The sequence below is a fragment of the Salmo salar genome, chromosome 17 (assembly GCF_965601325.2).
Source record: "Salmo salar chromosome 17, fSalSal1, whole genome shotgun sequence".
Classification (NCBI taxonomy): domain Eukaryota; kingdom Metazoa; phylum Chordata; class Actinopteri; order Salmoniformes; family Salmonidae; genus Salmo; species Salmo salar.
This window is the reverse complement of record NC_138307.1, coordinates 67314502-67335043: the sequence shown is the minus strand read 5'-3', so window position 1 is coordinate 67335043 and position 20542 is coordinate 67314502. Positions and strand designations below refer to the sequence as shown.

Genomic DNA, 20542 nt, shown 5'->3' with positions numbered 1-20542 from the left:
TCAAGTCGTAGAGGACATAGTCAGGATTTTCAAGGCCCAGGCTATCTGTGTTTCATAATGTTTAGTAATGACATGTCCCTGAATGATAAATCACAATGAATCATTCCTTTAATAGAAGCAAAAAGATTGACATGTTTTTAAATGTGATTTTATCTCTTTTTATTTATCCACCCACTCAATAGCATCAGACTTAACAGAGGACTGATGGTGAAATAAAGTTCTGCTCTGTTCTTCAGTTGTACTGCACACACACGTGTCAGCTGTGCCACTGGTTAAGATTGCCCTCTAGTGGTAGAAACGTCACAGTACATAGAGCCCTCAATCACTGGCTCCTTCCCGATGGAACTGAGGAGGGAAATAAGTCTGAGGAAACAGAGCAGTGAGTGGCCTGACCAACACAAACAGGTTGATATGTTGTGTGTGAGGGACGTTTATTAACTCACTGGGAACACAATCTAACGTGTGTATGTTTCTTTGGTTGTTTCATAGGAGAACGAGACGCCAGGACATCAGGAATGGAGATCCCCTCTCCCAGTGCTCTGACCTGCAGCATCATGGTACAAACTCTTTAGATTTTTATTTTACGCTTTCTTCTCACACACACACACACACACACACACACACAACAACACAACAACACACACACACACACACACACACACACACACACACACACACACACACACACACACACACACACACACACACAGAAACCCACTGTGGTGTCTCTCTGGTAACCCATTCCTTGTGTCTGTGTAGACGACGTGGACGGGCTGGGTCATGTGGAGGACAGGAGTGTGTACGGAGTGGAGAACAGCAGCATGTTCCTGGAGTGTAGTCCCAAGTCCCAGAGAGCCCTCATCTACTGGCAGCTCCAAAGACCCAACGAGGACCGCAAACATGAGGTGGGTACACACACACTCTGCATGCAAGATGTGTCCTATTCACCATCATTCTCAATAACGTCCCAATCATTTTCAATAACTTTGCAATCACACTAAACCTTCACAAATGATTACCCGAAATTGCTTCAGTTTGTTAATAATCAATTGCCATGCACTCAAATGTAACCATATTGAGTGGATATTGAATCCATCCCACCCTTTCTATTCTACCCCTCCCTTTCCTCCCCTCCCCCTCATTTCCCTCTCCATCTCTCTGTCCAGATCAAGTCGGAGGACAGGGTGATCCGCATGGAGCAGGGCCTGCTCATCCGCATCCTCACCCAGGCCGACTCAGGTGTCTACACCTGCCACGCTGTGGAGCACGGCTTCATCCAGCCCCTCCTCCGCCTCTCCCTCCAGGTCATCCCCACACAGAGGCTGGGTGAGCTGCTGCCTGGTGGGCCTCAGGGTGGAGTTGGAGGGTCTGGTGGCGCAGGTAGTGGGTCTGGTGGTGCAGGTGGGCCTGCTGCTGCAGGGCACTCGACAAAACACAAGCTGTGGTACAGGGATTTCCTCTCCCTCCTCGACCACCCTGACCTGAACAGCGTGGAGGAGTTCTGCGAGCGTGTGTGGCGGAAGGAGCGCAAGCAGCGGCGTCTGAAAACCCCCACCATCACCACCAATGACCAAAGTCTGGCTAGGCCTGACGGCGGAGCTCTAAGCTCAGGCCTAAAGCCTAAAAGTAGTCCTCTTGGCGCAGGTGCACCCAATGCCCAGAAGCTGCAGAGTGGGCATCCTATGGTGCAGCAGCAGCAGAACAAAGAGGGGAGCACCCGGAGCACGAACCCCCAGAAGGTGCAACACCATGCGGGTACGCTGACCCAGGCACAGGCCCCTAAAAACAACAACCAGAATGCCCAGAACTCTCAGGCTACACCCAACACCCAGAGCCCCCAGAAGGGCCAAGGCACCCTGGGGGGAACCCAGGTGCCTGGTGGTGGGGCCAGAGGTGGACCCCAGCACACGGCCAAGTGGAGGCGGATGCAGGAGAATAAGAAGGGGCGAAACAGGAGGACCCACGAGCAACAGAGACCCCCGCGGAGTGTCTGAGACACACACACAGCAACACACACACTTACACACATATTGTACATTAAAATATAGACTTGCTATCCCATAAAGATATACTGTAGGATCCCACATAATGCAATACTCATGGTCATGGACATATGCTCATTCACACATAATATGTGGACAGAAAAATACCGTCCCAATAGAATGCTCTAAAACATACCCATAAAGCGCACACACACACACACACACACACACACACACACACACACACACACACACACACACACACACACACACACACACACACACACACACACACCCCCCCCCCCCCCCCCCCTGCAAATACCCTGTGAAGACTTGGAGAAGACTGGCGACTAACAGGACATTGAAGACTGAGGCTAAACTGGAATCGTATGCGTACTGTACATGCTAACCATGTGGATATAGTGGCCCGGTGGGTATAATTTGAGGAACTGTGTAGTCCAGGTCCGTGTTGCAACGGGGACCGAGTTATCTGGTGGATACATAGCCATCCCTCCAGTACAGACGCTACTTCCTTATAGGACTGGGATGGGGTTAAAAAAACATTCATTTTCAGTGAGGATGATACATGTTACATATTCAGACCTCTGGACAAGTTTGGACAATGGCCCCTACAGGACCTTTCAGAAGACATTTCAGAAGGGATTAAGACTTGAATGGTCAGTAGGGACGTCCGTTACTGCAGCTACTGGCCTTGTTGACATGCGCAGAAGGAAGAGGATGTCCACTATATAGAGACTGGAAGAACTATAAGGATAAAGAATAATTTGTCCAGTCGATTGCAAACTAGACCCGAAATACATCAAAAGAAGCATAGTCATTTTCAGAGAGTGAACTGCAATTCCCACAATACAGTTCGTCGGCTCAACTTTATTCAACTGATTCGATTCACAATGACTCTCATGAATGAGCACTTTGGGCTTGTACATAGAACTTGACTGTCTTATAGGTAAAACAGATTAAATGGGGCACAGTTAGCTGGTTAACAATCCACAACGATGCCGTGCATATTGTTTGTAGTTCAATAACAGAAAAATTCAATATAAAACAACAAAATCCACAATAGCCTGTGATCTGTGCAGCAAAATCAAGCTTCTCTTCCTCCCAAGGCTTGAAAAGCATTGTGCATGTCGTAGTCAATCAATGAATAAGCTATTTTTCGGCAGTTATTCGCTATGTAAGGTTTTTTTTTATGTTAAAGGAGTCCTATGAAAGAAAAATCTATTTTCTGTTTTTATTTGATATTTACTTCTCTCTCTCCCTACAAACCACTGCATCCCTGTAGGGGTAACCAATTATGTAGTAGAATTTTTGACCTGTCCCTTTAAGTTATTTTTCTTTCTTTGCTTTCTCCTGGAGTTGCGTGTGAACTTCTAATTCCAGTCATATGTTCGTGCTCAGTCTGGAAAACAGACTGCTTATTGATTCTGTACATATACATACAACAACAAAACGACTCTTTATGTATGTAAATATATACAACCAGAACACCACTGATTATTTATTTCTCATTGTTTTGTGAAAGGGTTGCATTTATTTTTGATATTCTGGTATTTTGGCTCATCAATAACCAAGAAAAGAAACTGCGGCACGTTGAGAAACACAGACAGACCAATGAGGACGGACTTCCTCTGTCAAGGACCTTTTTTCCGGGGGGCATGTTTTGGAAGTGAACCACGATATGAGAGTGGGAGCAGGGGATTATTGTGTGTTTTACACTATCCAGACTGAGAGTGGGAGCAGGGATTGTTGTGTGTTTTACACTATCCAGACTGAGAGTGGGAGCAGGGGATTGTTGTGTGTTTTACACTATCCAGACTGAGAGTGGGAGCAGGGGATTGTTGTGTGTTTTACACTATCCAGACTGAGAGTGGGAGCAGGGATTGTTGTGTGTTTTACACTATCCAGACTGAGAGCCTTCAGGATGATAAGCACAAGCTTCTCAAGCCCTCTTCTACGTGTCTGTCTCTTCTGGTCTTTTCGTAAATGGGGGATTTTTCTACCTAGGAGGTTTCTTCGTTGGAGTTTGGAATCCCATCCACCTATTTCATTCGCTCATCCCAAATACTCATTTTATGTAAGATAATACTACCCAAAACCTGATAAACATTAGCTGTGAATTTCTATGTAAGAACTAGTAAGGAAAAGGTTCAAATCTAAACCTAGTCTGAGGACGCTGAGTTAAAGCTGCATGTGAATGCTACTTAAGTGCATCTTTTCTATTGTCTCTAGATGTTTCCTGTGAGAGGTAAAAGTCCTGTAGGCAACATGTGTAAGAGAGATGTGAATATTCTTCCTTTTTGCCAAAACAAAGATGCCAACATGTACCAGGGGTGTATTCACTAGGAACCAAACAGAAGCAAACGGGCCGAAACGGGGAGAGACTAACCTGAACTTGTCCAATAACAAACGCACATTTTTGTTGCAAATCGTTTTCTGTAGCTAAACGTTTTGCGATGGTGTCTGCTAATGAATACACCCCAGTGATGTTACTCCAACCCCAAAACTTGTATTAAGACCTTCAACTTTTCATACAACAGTGTGTTTCCCCCTCAGTATACAACAAGACTGATGTGTCAATGCAATAATGGACAGCAGATAGCAAGGTTTCCTGGTGGTTTGTGGCATGTTTCCGGTCTCTCACGGTGTGTAGGGTGGACGAGGAGAGAACAGATACCCCTGCTGTAACATGGCTCTTCCTGGCATGCGTTCAGTTGTCTAATTAAACATTTCCTGTAAAACCTAGCCTTGTTGTTGTTTTTTTGTAACTTCTGTCCAGTTATATATGGTACAGTATGATGCATGTGAATCTGAGTTGACAAAATGTATTTTGTTTGTGGTGTACCGTCATTTCAAATTGTGCCATTTTATCACATTTAGTCACAGGTGGGACTGGGAGCAGTCAGTTTGCACACTCAAACACACAGATAAAAGGTTGAGCTGATGAAAAACATATTTTTACTGGAATTATATTATGCCGAATTACACAGTACTATATATTCTTTAAAAACGTTTTTAAAAATACTTTCCAACAGACAGTGACGCCTGCTCCTTCACCAGAGGATACCATCTGAACGCAGACCATGGAAGAAGATGCGACTCAGTTCTAAGGTATGTGCTTCAGTATATCACAATGGCTGTGTTTACAGAGGAAGCCCAATTCTGATATTATTGGCTAAAGAGCCGATCTGATTGATTAAAAGACCAATTAGTGTCAATAGATCAGAATTGGGCTGCCTGTGTAAACGCAGCCAGAGTGGGCTCTCAGTGCTGAGTATAGTAAATACTGAAGTAGAATCACCAGCTCTCTGTCCACATCCTTCAGTGGGTTGACCACGGCTCCCATAGAGAGATTATTGACTAAAGGCAGAAATGATGTGTTAAAAAAGGTAATTGATATGTTATACTGTATAAGTAACACGCAGTGATGGAAACACCCCCTAGCCATGAATAATTCAACTGGAGGTTCATGTTTTAGATTAGCCACAAGAGGACACTATTCTCTGTTCCAATGGACTTCCATTTCTACCGAGGCATTGCATTTTAGCTGTTGTCATTCTAGTTCACGTGTCAAACTCATTGCACGGAGGGCCGAGTGTCTGTGGGTTTTAACTCCTCCATTGGACTTGACTGATGAATTAAGGTCACTGTTTAGTAAGGAACTCCTCCCACCTGGTTGTCTAGGTCTTAACAAAAAAAACAGACACTAGGCCCTCAATGGAATGAGTTTTACACCCCTGTTCTAACACTTTAGTTAGTAGTCTAAGATCCCTGTATATCAGTTATGTGACTGGAATGCAATGACCATCAGCTGTTTATGTTCATCAGCCACAATGTCTTGCGCTGTGTGTTACCCTATGTCTATAGTTTTGAAGATTCCACTGGTGTGGAGAGAGACGGTTAACAGTTAACACAGTGCCACTAAAGGCCTTCGTGAGGTCGTCATCTCCACTCTAATTGCCTACCTACAGTGGCACAGCGTGTTACCTAAAATGGTGCTCTACCACTGAATCCCTGCAGGTACCTTAAAAGGTTCTCTACCACTCTCTGCATGGGCACAAACTCCCTGAACCCTCTGACACACACACACACACACACACACACACACACACACACACACACACACACACACACACACACACACACACACACACACACACACACACACACACACACACACACACACACACACACACACACACACACACACACACACACCCGGCCATCCAGTCACACAGAGAGAGTGTGCATGTGGAAACCTCAGCTTTCATTTATTTTTATCTATTTCACCTTTATTTAACCAGGTAGGCAAGTTGAGAACAAGTTTACAATTGCGACCTGGCCAAGATAAAGCAAAGCAGTTTCACACATACAACAACACAGAGTTACACATGGAGTAAAACAAACATACAGTCAATAATACAGTAGAAAATAAGTCTATATACAATGTGAGCAAATGAGGTGAGATAAGGGAGGTAAAGGCAAAAAAAGGCCATGGTGGCGAAGTACATACAATATAGCAAGTAAAACACTGGAATGGTAGATTTGCAGTGGAAGAAAGAGCAAAGTAGAAATAGAAATAATGGGGTGCAAAGGAGCAAAATAAATAAATACAGTAGTTTGGGCTAAATTATAGATGGGAGATGTACAGGTGCAGTAATCTGTGAGCTGCTCTGACAGCTGGTGCTTAAAGCTAGTGAGGGAGATAAGTGTTTCCAGTTTCAGAGATTTTTGTAGTTCGTTCCAGTCATTGGCAGCAGAGAACTGGAAGGAGAGACGGCCAAAGGAGGAATTGGCTTTGGGGGTGACCAGTGAGATATACCTGCTGGAGCGCGTGCTACAGGTGGGTGCTGCTATGGTGACCAGCGAGCTAAGATAAGGGGGGACTTTACCTAGCAGGGTCTTGTAGATGACCTGGAGGCAGTGGGTTTGCCGACGAGTATGAAGCGAGGGCCAGCCAACGAGAGTGTACAGGTCGCAGTGGTGGGTAGTATATGGGGCTTTGGTGACAAAACGGATGGCACTGTGATAGACTAGATCCAATTTATTGAGTAGGGTATTTGAGGCTATTTTGTAAATGACATCACCGAAGTCGAGGATTGGTAGGATGGTCAGTTTTACGAGGGTATGTTTGGCAACATAAGTGAAGGATGCTTTGTTGCGAAATAGCTTAACTGATGAGAGTAGCACAATCTATGTTCCCAAGCCCCAAGAGTCACAAACGTGTAGTGAATTCACAGGGTTCGTTACCATGGGTACTGCCCCGAGAGCACAAGGGCTGTGTCACGTCCTGACCAGTAAAAGGGGTTATTTGTTATTGTAGTTTGGTCAGGGCGTGGCAGGGGTGTTTGTTTTGTGTGTTTCGGTGTTTTTGGTTTATGTTCTATATTTTCTATTTCTATGTGTATATCTATTTTTCTAGTTCTATGTTGGGTTTTTGGCAATGACCTCCAATTAGAGGCAGCTGGTTGTCGTTTTCTCAAATTGGAGGCCATATTTAGTTGGGTTTGTTTTCACTTGTTTTTGTGGGTGGTTATTTTCTGTATAGCCTGGGAGCCTTATGGAACTGTTATCGTCGTTTGTTTATTTTGTTTTGAGTGTTCTTTAATAAATTAAGAAGATGAGCACTTTACCCGCTGCACCTTGGTCCAATCCTTACGACGCCCATGTCATGACGTTGGCCTCTTTTGGTACAGGGAGGACAGTTGACCCCTCCCTTTTGCACCCAATCCACCCTGTGTGTAAAGGGTCGTAAAAACTCTAAAATTCCAGGAGAGTCTCTGGCCACATGGCCCATAGAGAGACACAGGAAATTCTTCCAACTCATAGAATTGGAGAGCCAAGCGACATTTTGTGTTCTGGAGAAGGTATGGAAGATTGGTGAAGAATCCAGCTACGAACTGATCCGCTTGGTACAATTTTGTGATACTCAGAAGAGACTATATAGCCATATTACCATAAAACTGTTTATATAATAGCATCATAATGGTTGTATAGAATGTATTAATAAGGATAAAGCTTTTGTAAGACATTGAGATGCTATGTACTGATGTAATGTGATAGAATTGTATTTCTGTAACCAAATCTAACTCAGTCATAGGCATGCCCCCAGGGACCCATACAGGACCAGGCGTCATTTGACAAGCCTGTTCTATGGGCACTATAAAACACCCCCGTATTTACATTTCTTCAGACCAGGCCTACACTCCGTTGGCTAATAGGTTTTACCTTCCAATTCCTCTACTGAAAGTGAACCATACCACGTGGTTAACTTTTAGACTATCGATACTGACAGAATAAGAACAAGTCTTTGATATTAATTATTAGTCTGCAGCTAAGTAAATTATATCATTGAACGCGAAGACCAACGAAACAACCATTCGATGACGACATTAATGAATGTCGCTTTGAAAGATCCATTCTAACCGAGAGAGAGACTCTCCATCAGAACTACTCTCCAACAAGAATCAGAACGACACACTGAGCGTAAATATATATTGATTGCAATTGTTCCCGAATGAGTGAGCCTTCAATTGTCAATTGTTAATATTAATGAACTCTGTGTGCCACAGCTGACCTTTTATGATCCATTGTTCAACAGGCCGACCTGCCTGTTTAGCCCACAAGGGCACATTCCTATACCAATCCTTTGTGACGATAATTACTGTTTGTATGTTTTTCTGTTAATTACTTAGTGTAGTAAATAAATGATTTTAAGACAATTGATGTATGGATGATTTTTGTAAAGACTGGGTTCGTGCAGATACAACAATTTACGACGTTTGGAATGAGACTGGACTAGAGGTAAAATACACCATTTAAACCACAAGAAGATAATCGGCCTATACTATAATAGAATAGAATATTATAGTACAGGAAAGTTATATTAGGAAAATTATAGCTTTGTAATCTGAATATTCTCCTTGGTGCCCCGATCTCCTAGTTAATTACAAATGATAATAATTACAGGGAGCTAATTGATAAACATATCTTCCGTTTAATGGTACCCCCAAAGACACGACACCCATGACAGGCTGTATGTGTGTGTGACAGTGGAGGCTGCTGAGGTGAGGACGGCTCATAATAATGTCTGGAACGGTGCTCATGCCATGGCATGCATGGCATTCCACTCATTCTGCTCCGGCCATTACCACGAGCCCATCCTCCCCAATTAAGGTGCCACCAGCCTCCTGTGGTGTGCATGTGCACGTGCACGCACACACCTTTGGAATGGTGTGATAGGTGACTGCCAATGATAAACAACACACTACAGCATATTTGTACCCCTTGGTAATAAAGACTGTTTGAACACAGGGTTTATTATGTCATTGACATTGCAGTGACTGCTCTCTTCGGGTGCATCTCAATAGTCTGGAGTAGCTTCCTGCCCTCGTCTCTTCTTCATCTGTACTCATCTGAAAATTGAAAGCAATATGGTGGATGCCAATGGCGGAAAGGAGACAAGGAGAGGAACCCATTTTAGATTACTGAGATACACCCCTAGATTCCTCAAAGCAGAGGCACCCTCTTGCTCACTGCTTGAAACATCGGTGCTGATCCTGGTTAAGTGGCCCAGGGGGTACACTTAACCTTTTTGCAGTTGTGTTGCGCTAATCATCAGGGGTTGTATGTATCAAGTGTCTCAGAGTATGAGTGCTGATCTAGGGTCAGGTCTCCCCTGTCCATATAATCATACTCATTGTAATCTAAAACACAGAATCTGATCCTATGTCAGCTTCTCTGAGACGCTTGATACATACAACCTATTAATGACACAGCAATCCTCGGAAACGTGCAGCACGACTGCAAAAACATCAACCTGGAACGCGGCCATTACAACAAGCATAATTAAGCTACATCTATGCATATTCATGTAGCTTTGAACTGAGGCATTCTGTTCTGTTGTGTCAATGACAGGTCTGTATTGCAGCGTAGACAAGGCTAAACAGCTGGTAGGAAGGAATGTAACACCGACGTGTCTCACAACAAGCTATCTCGGATTTAGAGATGGATTGAAATATACCTAGTGTTACCATGGCATAGAGGCTCTCTTGATGACAGGAGGTTGGTGGTACCTTAATTGGGGAGGATGGTCTCGTGGTAACGGCTGTAGCGGAATCAGTGGAATGGTATCAAATACATCAAACACACGGTTTCCATGTGTTTGATGTCATTCCATTCGCTTCGTTCCAGACATTATTATGAGCCGTTCCCCCCTTCAGCAGCCTCCACTGCTCGAGGTTCCACTCATATCTCTTATGTGGAAGAATATGTTTGTACTGTGTCTTAATCAGGTGAATGAATAGGAAGACACCACATGTTTGCTAACCCAGAGGTTTGTTTCTTTGTGGTTGTGTGTAGGTTGGCCTATTGTAGATTGTATTGAAATGCAAGTCACCGTTGTTGTCATGTGATTGCCACTAGATGGCACACAGATCCCCTTACTGTAAAGATGACCTATGGAAGTTCAACATCACTTCTTTATAATAGACAGAATGGGACAATGGATATAAGGGCTATAGAAGGCATGTGGTTTCCTGCTGGGGCGTAGAGAAAACATTGCTATGGGCCATAGAGAAAATATTGCCATGGGGCGTAGAGAAAACATTGCCATGGGGCGTAGAGAAAACATTGCTATGGGGCATAGAGAAAACATTGCCATGGGGCGTAGAGAAAACATTGCCATGGGGCGCAGAAAAAATATTGCCATGGGGCGCAGAAAAAACATTGCCATGTGTCACGTCCTGGCCAGTATAAGGGATAATTGGTATTGTAGTTTGGTCAGGACGTGGCAGAGGGTATTCGTTTTATGGTATTCGGGGTGGTGTGTTTGTTGTAGGGGATTTGATTTGTGTATTCCGGGGTTTTTGGGCACTGTTCCATGTTATGTATGTCTATGATTGATCTAGCTGTTGTATATCTATGTGTGGTCAATTGGGGTTGGGACTCTCAATTGAAGGCAGGTGTTGTCCATTTGCCTTTGATTGAGAGTCCCATATATTAGGGTGTGTTTGTATGTGTCTTTTGTGGGAGATTGTTGTGTGCACTGCGTTTGTCTGAGCCTGCCACACTGTTGCCGTTGTGAGTATTGTTTATTGTTTTGTTTTTCTTCAAGTGGATACCTTACCTGTTTTTATCAGGAATAAATATGAGTGTCCACAATCCCGCTGCATTTTGGTCCTCCTTTCCTCAACACAACGAAATACGTGACAGAATCTCCCACCAAACCAGGACCAAGCAGCGGAAGAATTCTGGCGAGGACTGGGGAACACGACGGGTAAGGGAGACCGAGAGGCACCCCCAATAATTTTTTAGGGGGGGGGCACAAGGGCTGTGTGACGGGGCAAGACTGGACACCCAGGCCAGTGCCCCGTACCCTTGTTAGAGGTAAACAGACTGGACAGGTCCCGTGCTTTGGGGTAGGCGCCATGGTAAGGCCTGGTATTTTCAGGCCAGTAGGCTCAATACCAGCACCCCGCACGTGCCAGGGGAAAGTAGGCATCGAGCCAGCACCGGAGATGCCAACCCTGCGCTTAAGACTGCCAGTGCGCCTCTACTGTCCGGTGTTTCCCGTTACTGGCACTAGCCTTGAGGTGCGTGTCTCCGGGCTGGCACGTCCAGTACCAGCCCCACGCACAAGGCATCTAGTGCGTAAACCCAGCCTCGCCAGTCAACAGTCACCAGAGCTGCCCGCCAGTCAACAGTCACCAGAGCTGCCCGCCAGTCAACAGTCACCAGAGCTGCCCGCCAGTCAACAGTCACCAGAGCTGCCCACTAGTCAACAGTCACCAGAGCTGCCCGCCAGTCAACAGTCACCAGAGCTGCCCGCCAGTCAACAGTCACCAGAGCTGCCCGCCAGTCAACAGTCAGCAGAGCTGCCCGCCAGTCAACAGTCACCAGAGCTGCCCGCCAGTCAACAGTCACCAGAGCTGCCCGCCAGTCAACAGTCACCAGAGCTGCCCGCCAGTCAACAGTCACCAGAGCTGCCCGCCAGTCAACAGTCACCAGAGCTGCCCGCCAGTCAACAGTCACCAGAGCTGCCCGCCAGTCAACAGTCACCAGAGCTGCCCGCCAGTCGTACGTCACCAGAGCCGCCCGCTAGTCAGGAGCCGCCAGAGCCGCCCGCTAGTCAGAAGCTGCCAGAGTGGTCCGACTGCCCGGAACTGCCAGAGTGGCCCGACTGCCCGGAACAGCCAGAGTGGCCCGACTGCCCGGAACTGCCAGAGTGGCCCGACTGCCCGGAACAGCCAGAGTGGCCCGACTGCCCGGAACTGCCAGAGTGGCCCGACTGCCCGGAACTGCCAGAGTGGCCCGACTGCCCGGAACTGCCAGAGTGGCCCGACTGCCCGGAACTGCCAGAGTGGCCCGACTGCCCGGAACTGCCAGAGTGGCCCGACTGCCCTCCGGGTCTGCCAGAGTGGCCCGACTGCCCTCCGGGTCTGCCAGAGTGGCCCGACTGCCCTCCGGGTCTGCCAGAGTGGCCCGACTGCCCTCCGGGTCTGCCAGAGTGGCCCGACTGCCCCGAGCTGCCAGAGTGGCCCGACTGCCCCGAGCTGCCAGAGTGGCCCGACTGCCCCGAGCTGCCAGAGTGGCCCGATTGCCCCCCGGGCCTGCCAGAGTGCCCCGACTGCCTGGAACGGCCAGAACCGGAGCCACCTCCAGATATAGGTGGGTTGGGGAGGGGGGGTGTAGCACAGTGCCGTCGTTGACGGCAGCCACCCTCCCTTCCCTCCCTTTAGTAGGGGGAATTTTTTTGTTGTTGTTGTTGTTTGGGGTTGTTGTTTTTTCTTAAGGTGCTTCCGGGGTTAGCACCTTTAGGGGGGGGGGGGTACTGTCACGTCCTGGCCAGTATAAGGGATAATTGGTATTGTAGTTTGGTCAGGACGTGGCAGAGGGTATTCATTTTATGGTATTCGGGGTGGTGTGTTTGTTGTAGGGGATTTGATTTGTGTATTCCGGGGTTTTTGGGCACTGTTCCTTGTTATGTATGTCTATGATTGATCTAGCTGTTGTATATCTATGTGTGGTCAATTGGGGTTGGGACTCTCAATTGAAGGCAGGTGTTGTCCATTTGCCTTTGATTGAGAGTCCCATATATTAGGGTGTGTTCGCTGCTCTGGCACCCCAATGGTGGAACAAGCTCTCTCACGACGCCAGGACAGCGGAGTCAATCACCACCTTCCGGAGACACCTGAGACCCCACCTCTTTAAGGAATACCTAGGATAGGATAAAGTAATCCTTCTAACCCCCCCCCCCCCCCCTTAAAATATTTAGATGCACTATTGTAAGTGGTTGTTCCACTGGATATCATAAGGTGAATCCACCAATTTGTAAGTCGCTCAGAGAGCGTCTGCTAAATGACTTAAATGTAAATGTAAATGTATGTGTCTTTTGTGGGAGATTGTTGTGTGCACTGCGTTTGTCTGAGCCTGCCACACTGTTGCCGTTGTGAGTATTGTTTATTGTTTTGTTTTTCTTCAAGTGGATACCTTACCTGTTTTTATCAGGAATAAATATGAGTGTCCACAATCCCGCTGCATTTTGGTCCTCCTTTCCTCAACACAACGAAATACGTGACACCATGGGGCGTAGAAAAAACATTGCCATGGGGCGCAGAAAAAATATTGCCATGGGGCGCAGAAAAAACATTGCCATCGGGAGTAGAGAAAACATTGCCATCGGGCGTAGAAAAAACATTGCCATGTGGTGTAGAGAAAACCCTGCCATGGGGCGTAGAGAAAACCTTGCCATGTGGTGTAGAGAAAACACTGCCATGGGGCGTAAAGAAAACATTGCCATCGGGCGTAGAAAAAACATTGCCATGTGGTGTAGAGAAAACATTGCCATGGGGCGTAGAGAAAACACTGCCATGGGGCGTAGAGAAAACACTGCCATGGGGCGTAGAGAAAACATTGCCATCGGGCGTAGAAAAAACATTGCCATGTGGTGTAGAGAAAACATTGCCATGGGGCGTAGAGAAAACACTGCCATGGGGCGTAGAGAAAACACTGCCATGGGGCGTAGAGAAAACATTGCCATCGGGCGTAGAAAAAACATTGCCATGTGGTGTAGAGAAAACACTGTCATGGGGCGTAAAGAAACACTGCCATGGGGCGTAGAGAAAACATTGCCATGGGACGTAGAGAAAACACTGCCATGGGGCGTAGAGAAAACATTGCCATGGGGCGTAGAGAAAACATTGCCATGGGGCGTAGAGAAAACCCTGCCATGGGGCGTAAAGAAAACATTGCCATGGGGCGTAGAAAAAACATTGCCATGGGGCACAGAGAAAACACTGTCATGGGGCGTAGAGAAAACACTGTCATGGGGCGTAAAGAAAACATTGCCATGGGGCGTAAAGAAAACACTGCCATGGGGCGTAGAGAAAACACTGTCATGGGGCGTAGAGAAAACATTGCCATGGGGCGTAAAGAAAACATTGCCATGGGACGTAGAGAAAACATTGCCATGGGACGTAGAGAAAACATTGCCATGGGGCGTAAAGAAAACATTGCCATGGGGCGTAGAGAAAACATTGCCATGGGACGTAGAGAAAACATTGCCATGTGGTGTAGAGAAAACATTGCCATGTGGTGTAGAGAAAACATTGCCATGGGACGTAGAGAAAACACTGCCATGGGACGTAGAGAAAACATTGCCATGGGACGTAGAAAAAACATTGCCATGGGGCGTAGAGAAAACACTGCCATGGGACGTAGAGAAAACATTGTCATGTGGTGTAGAGAAAACATTGCCATGGGACGTAGAGAAAACACTGCCATGGGACGTAGAGAAAACATTGCCATGGGACGTAGAGAAAACACTGCCATGGGGCGTAGAAAAAACATTGCCATGGGACGTAGAGAAAACATTGCCATGGGACGTAGAGAAAACACTGTCATGGGCCGTAAAGAAAACATTGCTATGGGACGTAGAGAAAACATTGCCATCGGGCGTAGAAAAAACACTGCCATGGGGCGTAGAGAAAATGTAGCAGTTTTAAAGCAAGTTTTCTGTAATTCCACACATTTTGTAACGACTTATGCCGTGTTAATATAAGAGCTGAGTGAAAATGAGTAACACAATCAATGGGTCCCCCTGGAGGTCAGGTGTTCGCTCATGATTACTACAAGTTTAGATAGCTGGCTAGACTATCTACCAGTCTATAGATTGTTAGCTGACATGGCTAATGGAGTGACTTAACAAGAGAAACACTGCTGATGCATGACACATTTAGAAATTGCATCTGGTGTATTCTACTATTCTAACTCTTAATAATAAGTTGAGAGACCCCCCCCCCAAATTAAAAAAAAAAAAAAATGGTATATATGTGTGTATGTGACATCTGTGATTGTCTCTTATGTGTGTGTTCGTCCTCTATGTGTGTGTGTCTCCCAGTCTCCTCACGACTCCCAGATTGGGCTCTTCAGAAGCTCTGACTCACACTCGTTCCGCAGCCCAGGAGTGGGCTCCAGGTATTCTGGGAAGTCAACTCTGTCAGCAGGGAAAGGAGATTCAGGTCCATGACAAGACAACGCTCACACAGACCTACTCCTTACATTTCTCTCTCTTATTTATTTCCTGTCTTTCTATTTATTTAATTCCCTCTCCCTCCCATACTTTCTCTAATCATCTCTTCCTCATCTCTTCCTCTCAACATCTGTACCAAGCTGAACCCTATTCTCTCTTTATACCCCAGTTGGCCCACAACTTAGCATAAGGCTAATGTTAAGCACAATGTAAAACAATGATACCTAGAGGCTGCTCTTGAGTACACAAATGCAGCCAAACACACACAGAGCACCTTGACTGTTTGATGTGGGATTTCCAACCCTCACTCACCCCATAGTTACGACCCCTCAGGCGGCAGGGGTTCACAGATGCCATGGCAACGCTTGACTCTTGAAGGGTTGCTTTGCAGAAACTCCCAGAGGAAACAGAGGAGTCACTGGCGGCCATTTTGAGTCTAGACCGAGCCCTTGGAAGACCTCATTAACAGATAGTGAGTAGCCCCAGCACTGTGACGACTTCAAGAACACCACTTAGTCTTATGTACAGGTCTAAAAGCAGAGATGGTTTTACATTTCTAACAGTGGTCAGTTATATCATTTTCACCTCCCATTTTCCTCTCTCTCTCTCTTCCCAGTTTCCATAGCTATTCCCAGGAGAAGTGTGAGAGGATTCAGTGAGCTCTGGGAATGTTGTATTCATGTCTGATCGATCCTATTGTACACACAAACCCTCAAGGTTCAACCACACACACCCTTCGACCTCGTAAACACACACACTTGTCAATCAAAACAAAATTCACACATACAATTCATCCACATAAAACAAACACACACACACACACAACCCCCCCACTCATGCCAACACACACACACACACACACACACACACAGACACACACACACACACACACACACACACACACACACACACACACACACACACACACACACACACACACACACACACACACACACACACACACACACACACACACACACACGCAGGTAAGAGCTCATAAAATCTTCCCCACTGGGGGTTTGATTGTGAGGCTATTGATTGCTGTAGGTTAGGATTGATGAGGTGATCAATAGCTCCTCTGTGGCCATTCTCCTGAGTGGATGGAATACAGATGTATAGTGTCCAGCGTTAAAGAGAGTTAAAAAGCAACAAATCCCTTTGAAAACAGCCAATGCGTCACGTGGCAGATGAATCAGAATTAGTTGGGTAACATAGATAATTAAGATGTTTTATTTGCATAATATGCTTATGTGAGATACTTGTCATATGTGATTGTATCTGTTAAACCATGTGAAGGGATGGCGTGATTAATGGGGAACCAATTACTTGTCTCCACAATGTCTGTGCGCAAGTCACTCCCTCCTTTGGCATTGGGGGAAGGTGTATGGCAGTGTTTGGAACATTGTATGTCCCCTCTGATGTTGCACTTATCTTGGGATAGTGTATGACCTAGAGGCTCACTCCCCTCAGTGAGCTTGTCCAGGAGTGGAGTCAAGAGGGGGTTTACTTGAGATGGGAGAATCTAGAGTTGTCAATTGATTTATGCCATTGGATAAGCTAATGGTTCTGTTCTATACCGTACCAGGGAGAGACGGTTCCAGTTTGGAGTAGGAGGACCAGACTCTGGTCTAAACAATATAGATATCTTTCATACAAAACTTAACCTTGTGACCCATTCTATGTATCTGTGGTTCGTCATGTACGTTGAGAGGGGTGTATCTTGGCTATAAAAGATCTTTGTACTTTTGTGTAATCACTTTTCAATGGTTCATTAGAGGTAGCGCATCATTGAAAGTCAAAGGGCTTTTGAAAAAGCTCTTAATTATTAAAGATGTAGTTATAAGTATAACTCTGACTGGTGTGTGAAGTTTGTAACTCTCCTCATTTGGTAATGCAGAAATTAGCCACCACAGTCATCGATATGAGTCAGAAACTGTTATTTTATTGTTCAAAGTGACTATATTTTGGTCATAAAGTCATTCTAGTCTAAAATTAAGGTTTTGATTTGACGATGTCCATTTGCCCACTAACATGGGGTGAACAGCTGCGGTGACAGTGAAACTGTCCAGCACTGCCCAAGAGCTCCGACTTTGTCGACATTAGACAACACGTTGTGCATTTTTTTACTTGAGAAATACTGCACCAAACACCTTAGTCAGATGTAAAATTGCGCAACTAAAACATCCTCGGCAAAAACGTGAAAATTCATTACAGATTTCTTGAGTTGTCTTACAATTATTCTGGGGATTTTGAGGAAGTGAAATAGGCTTCCATGTCTATAGTGTCTTATGGGGGACAAACATCATTAACAAAATGCTGAATCGGTCAGGAAACACACCTCCAAGACTGAAAACGTGTTTTTCTAATGAGCAACACAAAAACACGTGCCAATCAGTGTGTTCAGTGGCTCTTTAAAGCTGGAATCAGTAATGGTGAAACTGTCACGGCCGTTTGCGATATTACAAATATAAAGAAATGACTTTAAACAACGAACAATGTTTTTTCCCCTCAGAAATCGTTGCACATTATTGCATGCACGATAGAACAGCAAAGTATTTATTGCACTTTTTTTTTACCATGATGCTCCTTTCCTGTTTCATGAACAAAAACAAATGTGCTGGGGTAAACAGTGGCGCTGCATTCCCTAATGTGGATTCCAGCTATAAAGGTCGACTTTTGGGGGGAGGGGGGGGGGGAGAAAAAACAAATGGCTTTAAATGGTATAACCGATAAATGAACCATCATAGCAGGCCATTTAATGCTTAAAAACAAAACAAAATTATGAATAAGATATTTGGCTACAGAAGTGCCATTTCCTACCAATGTCGACAGCTTCCATCCAAACAATACATCCTGTGAAATGACGTCAACACATACTGGAGGAGGCTAGCTATAGTGGCTAGCTTAGCTAAGGAACTAGCTATGTCGGTCACGGCGCAAATCACCAGAATGACACATCAATGAACCACCAAAGGCACACCCCATTTTGTTTTGAAAATTGAGAAAGAGACAGACTTGGACCGTTTTTTGGTGCCCAAAGTCAACCTTTAAGTGGAAGGACATGCCTATTGGTGTGACAATGAGTGACAAGGATATGGCAAGATAGCACTAACAGATCTGGGACCAGGCTACAGAACAAGTGCTTGGGTTGGTCATTTTGAGAAAGTTGTCAGAGACTTGAGTTGCCTTGGAGTTTGTATGGTTTGGTTTTGCCCCAGGGAGATTACTGCACTCAAAGAATCCTCTATTTGCTGTAGTCAAAACCCATGTTGTTTTGAATGTGTTCAGGGTGTCTTTCCCCTTGAATGTTTACCGCAATGTTTATAATGTTTTTGAATAATATACAGTTTGTAGACCTGTACGTAGGCGTGTGTTTTTGCCTTCTTTGTTTGTATGCGTGTGTGTCTGCGTGTGTGTATGTGTGTGTGTGTATGCATGTTTGTTTTTATCTGCCTGTGTGTGTATGTGTGTGTGTGTCCTTCAGTGTGACTCATCTGTTACAAGCCTGGCTAATCACCTTCTCTCCACCTTCCTCCTCCTAATCTGTACCAAGTGGACCGGCCTTGTTACAGTGACATCACCACCTGTGACGCGCATCCCTAACAACTGGTGTTGCTAGCGATTCACAACAGGGTGTGTGAGAGAGAGAGCACAAATGAAGGAGGGAACCCCTTTCTCTTCCTTTTGCTCTCTCTCTCTCTCTCTGTCTCTCTCGTTGTCTCTCTCTCTCTCTCTCTCTCTCGCTCTCTCTGTCTCTATCTCTGTCTCCCTCTCTCTGTGTCTCTCTCTCTCTCACTCTGTTTCTCTCCCTCTGTCTCTCTCTATCGCTCTCTCTGTCTCTATCTCTGTCTCCCTCTCTCTGTGTCTCTCTCTCTCTCACTCTGTTTCTCTCCCTCTGTCTCTCTAGCGATTCACAACAGGGTGTGTGAGAGAGAGAGCACAAATGAAGGAGGGAACCCCTTTCTCTTCCTTTTGCTCTCTCTCTCTCTCTCTGTCTCTCTCATTGTCTCTCTCTCTCTCTCTCGCTCTCTCTGTCTCTATCTCTGTCTCCCTCTCTCTGTGTCTCTCTCTCTCTCACTCTGTTTCTCTCCCTCTGTCTCTCTCTATCTCTCTGTATGTCTGCCCCCCCCCCCCCCCCCCGATCTCTCTCTCTCAAGGATTAGACAGTGGGTTGTCAAGGGACTCTTCCCTCTTCACTACAGTTGAATAATTGGATCATGTTGCTAAATCACTATATTAGTCTGGAAACGTTCACTGATTTGAGGAATCCTTCTGCAGTTAGAGGAAGAGAGGAGGGATTAGGGAGAAGGAGAGAAAGGGACAAGAAGGAGGAGATGGAGATGAGAGGAATGAGAATGGGAAGAGAGAGTTAATTTGAGCATTTGGGGCGCCAGGTAGCCTAGTGGTTAGAGTATTGGGCCAGTAACTGAAAAGTTGCTAGATCGAATCCCAGAGCTTACAAGGTAAAAATCTGTCATTCTGCCCCTGAACAAGGCAGTTAACCCAATGTTCCTAGTCTGTCATTGTAAATAAGAACTTGTTCTTAACTGACTTGCCTAGTTAAATAAAGGTTAAATGCAAATTTGGTGGAGTGAGTGAATTGAGAAGGCAGATAAGAGGCAGTGATAAACCCTGTTCATGCCTACCTGAGCTTACTTCTTTCCCTTTCCAACATGATTCCAGCAGCTATGGTGGATGTGTAACCACGCTGAAACAGTATCGCTCAGCTCAATAGTGTAAAAAGTGTATTACTGTCATGCCCCATCTAGGATCAGACAATTCTATGGGTCATGCCAGTCCCCATCTTCCTGACCCTTACCTTAACCATTGGAAAAGAAACCAATGGTTAAGATGCGTTCCTATGCTCAGACGTTGCTGACGCCTGACAGATCTTACAACGCCTTAATAAGTATTTGATGTATCAACTAAGCATATCATTTGTTATAGTAATCTGGCAGTCGATGACATGGTCGATGACATGGCACGCAACCATTGGTTGATGCATGCAACA

General features: G+C 45.6%; 1 protein-coding gene across 1 annotated transcript in view; it reads left to right on the top strand.

Moving 5' to 3' along the window:
- The window catches only part of LOC106609664 (semaphorin-3aa-like), a 60875-nt gene extending 58604 nt beyond the window's left edge, over window positions 1-2271 (top strand). Inside the window, exons 14-16 of the mRNA XM_082964036.1 lie at window positions 490-557; window positions 760-905; window positions 1167-2271. Of these exons, the coding sequence (XP_082820162.1) occupies window positions 490-557; window positions 760-905; window positions 1167-1994 (1042 nt within the window). The 3' untranslated portion in view covers window positions 1995-2271. The remainder of the gene's footprint in view (window positions 1-489; window positions 558-759; window positions 906-1166) is intronic.
- The last annotated feature ends 18271 nt before the right edge of the window (window positions 2272-20542 follow it).